Source organism: Hipposideros armiger, unplaced genomic scaffold (assembly GCF_001890085.2).
Source record: "Hipposideros armiger isolate ML-2016 unplaced genomic scaffold, ASM189008v1 scaffold_508, whole genome shotgun sequence".
Lineage (NCBI taxonomy): Eukaryota > Metazoa > Chordata > Mammalia > Chiroptera > Hipposideridae > Hipposideros > Hipposideros armiger.
The window spans coordinates 1,188,505-1,195,444 of NW_017731858.1; the positions used below are offsets into that span (position 1 = coordinate 1,188,505).

Here is a 6,940-nt window from a genome sequence, read left to right on the forward strand (position 1 = left end):
CAGCAGGGGACTGCAGCCTACGCCGTCACCAGCGACCCACAGCAGCCCAGCTCCAGATTGAGCTGTTGTTCAGCATCTTAGCTGTGGAGGGCAGTGTCACTGGCCCTCGTATGTGGGATCCGAACCGGGGCCCTCTGGCATCCCAAGCCAGTTCTTAACCAACGGGCCACTCGGCCGGCCCAAGAGCGCAATGATCATAATACTAACATGGGCCAGTGAAGCAACATCTTCCACAACTAGACTGAAGAACAAAAGGACAGCAACTTGTCTGTTCCCCTTCCCCGATTCCCCATTGCTGTTCCCCTTCCCTGATTCCCCAATAAAATCTTAAAAATTTCAATTAAAAAAAGTTGACAGGGAACTTCATAACCTTCATAACACTAAAACTCAAACAAGCAGACATGTGCCCCCGATGTGATATGACAGGACATACAAAGAACTATCTATAAAGTATTCTTGCCCAGCAAACAATTGAACTTGAACCTAATCAAACCCTTAACTCCCAGAAACATGTTAAATACCACCACAAGAATATAACCAGCCAAATCCAGAATGAAGGAAACACTATGTGAAAACCAAATTTCTTCAGCGATTATGAGGTGTGATCAAACAATATGGTGAATGTTTAAATTTAAAAAATTATTACAGGAAAAGACACATTGCCATTAATCCCCTTCAAAATCTTCAAAATACCCCTCCCCCACTTTGAACACACTTATCCCATCGTTCTTGCCACTTTCTGAAGCAGTTCTGGAAGTCCTCTTTCGTGAGTGTGTGTAGTTGTGCTGTCCTGCCTGCCTCGATGTCCTGAATCGATTCAAAGCATTTACCTTTCATGGTCATTTTGACTTTGTGGAAGAGCTAGAAGTTGCACGGTGCCAGATCCAGCGAATAAGGTGGATGAGGACACACCACAATGTTTTTATTTGACAGAAATTGCCGTATACCAGAAGTGATGTGTGACACAGAGCGTTGTGTCACATGATGGAGGATGATTTACATCACGTTTTAAAACACACCTTCTCTCAACTGTAGCTCACACATGACTGACTGCACCGAACAAGTTGAAACTTGTCACACACTGTTACTTAGGTTTGACGCATCGCTTCCTGTATTGAAGATCCCTGCCTTTCCGTTGGATGGCACTCGGCAGCAGCATTCACCATATTTTGTGATCACAATGGAAAATCTCCCTTTTACACATCACTTCTGGTACGGCAATTTCTGTCAAATAAAAACATTACGGTGTGTCCTCATCCACCTTATTCACCGGATCTGGCACATTGTGATTTCTGGCTCTTCCCCAAAGTCAAAATGACCATGAAAAAGGTAATCATTTTGAATGGATTCAGGACATTGAGGCAGCCATGACAGTGCAACTAAAGACACTCACCAAAGAGGACTTCCAGAACTGCTTCAGAAAGTGGCAAGAACAATGGGATAAGTGTGCTCGAAGTAAGCAGGAGTATTTTGAGGGGGATAAATGGCAATATGTCTTTTACTGTAATAATTTGTTTTTTAATTTAAACATTCACCGTATTTTTTATCACACCTTATAAATAACATGGAAATAAAAGGAGAGGGTTAAAGGAGACAGATCAACCAAATACAGTGTGTGGATCTTGTCTGGATCATGAATCAAACACTCCAACTGCAAAAAAGATATTTTGAGACAAATGGAGAAAACTGAACATGGACTAGGCATTAGATGATTTTATCAAATTATTTTTAATTTTAAGGGTGAATAAAGGTATTGTGACTCTTCTTATATGATACAGATATATACTGAAGCACTTGCAGGGGAAATTATGCAAAGATTTTCTTTAATATACTCCAGACTACCTCCCACAAAACAACTGGCATCAAAAATAGATGTTATTGGATGGCATGACAAACCGTAGATATTTGCTGAAGTAGATAATGGGTACATGGGCATTTCATTAAACTCTTCTACTTATGTATATGCTTGATTTTTCCATAATAAAAAGCTTTAAAACACAGTTTTTAAAAAGGATTCCTTAAGAAGTAGATTGGCTGCTTGACAAAATATAATTTTACTGCAGAGAAACAAAAACGAGCTCAAGAGAAGTTTTTGTTATGGGGATCTACTCACCCTTCCTTACCTTCAGAGCCTTTCCCGGCCTATGACCAAAAAAGAGACTCCTTGTGACATTTGGGAAGAAAGTTATGAAAAATGAGTAACTATCAAACCTTTACATGAATAGATTCTGAACTTGAAAAAGGGACATTTTCCATTTGCAGCACAATAGGGTTCACATCCATCAGGTTTCTTTCCTTGCAAAGCAGAGAAGACATGGTGGCCTTCGCTTCACAGGTTACCGGAAACTAGCCCAGTTGTAACCTGCACTTCAAACTGATATTGCTATTGCTGCTGCTAACATCAGTATTTTAAATGCCAAATAATTTTATTTTCATTTTCTCTTATCCAAACATCAGAAAGCATAGCCTAAAACATTACACGTTCTATATATCACTTCCACGCAGATCTGGGAGTCCAATTTCCAAGGTATGAGATGAAAACAAGAGATTACGAAAATGAGATGAAAGTCTACAAATCAAAAACTGGTAATGCTACGTTTGCTACCAAAATTGGTACTAAAACCAAGCCACTCACCTCAAAATGCAGTCCAAGTTCTCCAGACCTTTAATTATGGCCTGATTCCATATGGGGTATAAAACTGTAAAAAGCATGTATGTCATAATCCAGTGTGCATGAATGATGCATTTGGGGCTCACTCCATTCACACTCACCTTTCTCTCAGGTTTCTTCCAGCATTAGTAATGATTATATGTATTTACTGTTCCCTATTCATTACATCTGCCACAAAATTCAACATCGTCCATAGGCGACCAATAATAAACCTTAGCATAGGTTGCCAGCAAAGTCAGCTTGTCAGTACTTTATTAGGAAGCTGGAATACTGAAGAAGCCCAACCAGCTCAAACAATAATGGAAAAGACTATATAGTGCCTAACATTTAACTATTCTAAGAACAATGCAAGTATCAGTCTTTGATAAAACAACTAGGATTTCATTCCCATTTCTAAAATTCTCCAGAGAGCAGCTATCCAGGGATAAAGAAGTGGTTCCACAAATTTGAAATGAGCCAAGACAGTAAAGCTCTCATTACTCAGTTTTCCAGAGTGTAGTTTTTTGTAGTGGATTTAAAAGTAACAACTTTACTCCAGAAGTTTCAGAGAATCCACCAAGAAAAGCACCTATGAACCCAACCACTGATAACTTCACTAACATTTTGGGGTTTGATTGATTCCTTTTTGTTAAGTTTTCCATACTACTGCCCCCCCAAACACTATCAGATCTGGTGGGATTTTTTTTCACTCTTAATTTACTATATCATAAGCTTTTTTCTCTATGACATTACCATATGAGATTTAATGGCTATGTAGTATTCTATCTTTGGAAGGACCATCATGCAAAGTATCATTAAGGCAAGTCTAATATAGTAATTTTAAGATGCATGCATATTATATATTTGAGTCTATTAATTTACCCATTTGATTGTAAATAAATGCTTAAAAAAAGAAAACCAAAAAAGAAACCTCCTGCAAATCTTTAGTTTTCAAAGGTAGCTTTTTATGAACCAAACTTTAGGAAATCAGGATGCTATTCAACTGTCCCACCATGCCTAGCACATAAAAAGATGATTTCTCATGAACAAAGACATCTGACTTCATGAGTATTACATCCTTGAACAAAGACAGGTACATATATATGTACATACTTATGATATACAATGGCACTTACATTTAATGAATATTCAGTAATAGATGCTCTCAAAAACATTTTAAATATATTAAACTGGGTCTATTAGGTTCAAATAAAAAAGCTAAGGTTTGAAAACTCAGCAAAGATTTGGATTTGCAAGTATAAAATTATTTATTCAAAACTATTCATAAGACTGCTAACATGTGAATTTAACACACAAACAGATTATTGATAAATCTTTTGAAAGCTCCCACTCATACTTCACTGTGACTGATGCCCTCTACTTACTACGTGAAAAGTTAGTTTCACAGCATGAGCCCACTGGCATCTGCCTTCCAACCACTAATTTCACATCAACAAGGAAGAGAAGAGACAAATAATCAAGGTGGCAATGCCCTGGATGCTTGAGCTTTTTAACACTGTCTACCATTGCCCTAGTTTGTGTTTTTTAATGCTCTACGTATGTATAAGGCTGCTGTTCTTGGAATGGAATCCGGAGATATAATAATAATGTGGTTTGTGTCAGTTACTTGCTTTCACTCCTGGTCCATTCTTCCCAAATATAGCAGCTGTATGTCAGTGGAAAGAGCATCAGAAGACCTGGGTCGTAACCCTGACTGTGGGACCTTGAAAAAGTCACTTAACTTCTTGGCCGCCATTGATTTTGCTGTAAAAATGAGACACCACCTAATTCTCAGGGTTGTTGTGTTAAGCGAAATACATACATATTTTAAATATTTTGTACATTATAAAGCTATATTCATCCATTCACTCCACACACATTTATTGAGCAACTATTATGCAGAAGGCACTCTTCTAGGCACTGAGAATAAAGGTGTGAACAAGAAAGTAAAAACCCTTTGCCCAAAGGAGCTTACATTCTTATGGGAAGATAAGATTTATTATTATCACAAAGGATGGTTATTCTCCTCCCATGTAAGATTTTTTTTAAATTCAGTTTCCTCATGGCCTTCTGTAATATTAAGGATATCTATGATAACGGTACCTTTTTAACTGCAAGAACAATTGTTAAATGAAGGTTAATTAGATTTATCTGACTTGAGTAATATCTGAGACTTCCCCAATTGTACCCAGTTCCTCCAGTGAAATAATCATTATCTCTGGAGGCAGAAATTACACTAACCTAGAGAAGACACAAAAAAATAAATTTTTGTGACGGGAGCAAAAAAAGTATTACACTGGATGCTATACTCAACAATTAGGGGTAGGAGTAGACAATCCTATTTTCCTGTTATTTGTTAGTCATTCCTGGAACTAAATTGGCTGAATTTGATCTGATCATTTTCCTGAATTTCTCATCCTTCCTAATAAAATATTCACCGCGAGGAAAGAGAGTCAAAAAAAGAAGCCTCTCAGTCTATCACAGGAATGATTCGTATAAGATCAATTTGGGGGTTCTGAAGGACAGAAGTCCAAGTAGTCTGTTTAAAAAAAAATGCGTTGGAACCATACTGCAGTCTCCATAGAATCCAAAGAGCTTTCAAAGAGGCCTGGTCCGAATGCGCACCAGATTCTAGAAAAAGAGGGACGGACACACACACGGATGGACGGACGGATGGACACACGGACACACGGACACACGGACACACAGACACACAGACACACACGCACACACACGCACACGCCTAAAACCGGGGCCAAATATTCATTCTTTTGGTCACATTTAAACTGATAAAAGGGCAATCCATTTCTATAGTAGATAGGTATATCCATTTCTTTGTTTGCACCCAGGCATATGCGCAAATCTACAAGCAAAGCTGAGAGACCTCATATAAACCACCTCCCCAGGAGAAGACTGTAAAATTCAGCTGGAGAGCTGCTGTTGTTTTATTTAACGGGGATGGAAAGAGAGCGGTCAGAAGAGTAGGATTAGAACCGCAGCCGCCACCGCCCTCCCGCAGCCGGCCCCGCAAACCCTGGAAACCCGGACCGTAGAATATCCTCTGCAGATACAGCATCCTTGGAAGTTCCTACGCAGGTCCGAGGTTCTGCTATCCGTCATTTCCCACGCCCTCAAGAACCATCACCACAACCACCACCACTCAACAGCCCTCTTCCAGGCGCAGCTTTATCTCCATCCCTGATTCTGGAGAGGCCACTCCCACGATCCCCGCACCCTTTTAGCTGTTTAGTTGACCCCTTCCACCTCACTCGGCCAACCCTCTCCCCAAGCCGACAGTGTCCTCTTGCATCTCCAAATCTCCAGCCTCTAAGCCCTCATTCATAACCTGCCCGCGTCCCTATCCCGATCCCTTAACCCGACCAGCACGCTCTCCTCACCTGCAGCCCAGAAAAACGTGGTTGGTCCAGGCGGCGGAGAGCGCGAGGAGCTGGTCGAGGGCAGCCCCGGGATAGCTGTGCAGGTGCCGACAGATGAAACTGCGTCGCAGAGCCCACTGCCAGTCACTTTCATGGCTATAGCGCCACTGCTCCAGCACTGGCTCGGGCGGGGGCGGCGGGAGGGGCGGCAGCGGCGGCGGCGGGAGGGGGGGCAGCGGCGGAGGCGACAGGAAGTCGCCCCCCAACAGCAGACGTCCGCCAGCCATCTTCTCCGCCCCCAAACAGGGCCCCCAGGGATGAAGCCGACTACCGACCAGGAGCGAGGGGGAACGGGGGTCCGTGGGAGGGGCGCGCTGTGGCGCGAAGACCAACTCTCAGGTGACTGTGGTGTGTGCGTAAGGGGCGACCGTTAAAGAGGAAAAGGCGCTCACGTCCCGACTCCAGGGCGCGCAAGCCCGTTGCACTCCTCCAACTCGTGGAGGAGCAGGAGGGTACTCGCCGCAGTCACAAGCTTGCCGGGGACGCCTAGCCAGGCCCCGCGCTCCGCACTTCCAGCCACCCGCAGACCCACGCACTGCGCGGGGAGGGGGGGAAAAAACGAGCACTCTCTGCTCCCCCTCCTCTAGGACCCAGCCTACCTACCCTCGTGCTGCCCCGAGGTTGTGAGGCCAGTTCGCATGCGCTGCTGCAGTTCCCCGCCCCCCAGCTTCGAAATCCCGTCGCGAATATCGCGCGATGTACATTTTCCCCTGTTGTGGAGTCTACCGGCCTTTGGCGCACTACATTGACAAGCGGAGGGCGGGGACTCCGGGAAGGGAATTTTCGAAGGTTTTCCGAGGCTCTGGACCATGGTTCCGTTAAATCCCTGGAAGGCGTCATCAGGTGATTGTTA

The 6,940-nt window shown here is 43.0% G+C and overlaps 1 protein-coding gene across 2 annotated transcripts in view; it reads right to left on the reverse strand.

Moving 5' to 3' along the window:
* The window catches only part of NKRF (NFKB repressing factor), a 17,984-nt gene extending 11,270 nt beyond the window's left edge, over positions 1 to 6,714 (reverse strand). Inside the window, exon 1 of one of the 2 annotated variants that reach the window (XM_019667864.1) lies at positions 6,049 to 6,714. In XM_019667864.1, coding sequence (XP_019523409.1) covers positions 6,049 to 6,314 — 266 coding nt within the window. In that variant the 5' untranslated portion in view covers positions 6,315 to 6,714. Of the gene's footprint in view, positions 1 to 5,698; positions 5,848 to 6,048 lie in introns of those variants that run through there. The other variant, XM_019667865.1, reaches the window with a different exon arrangement.
* Positions 6,715 to 6,940: the final 226 nt, after the last annotated feature.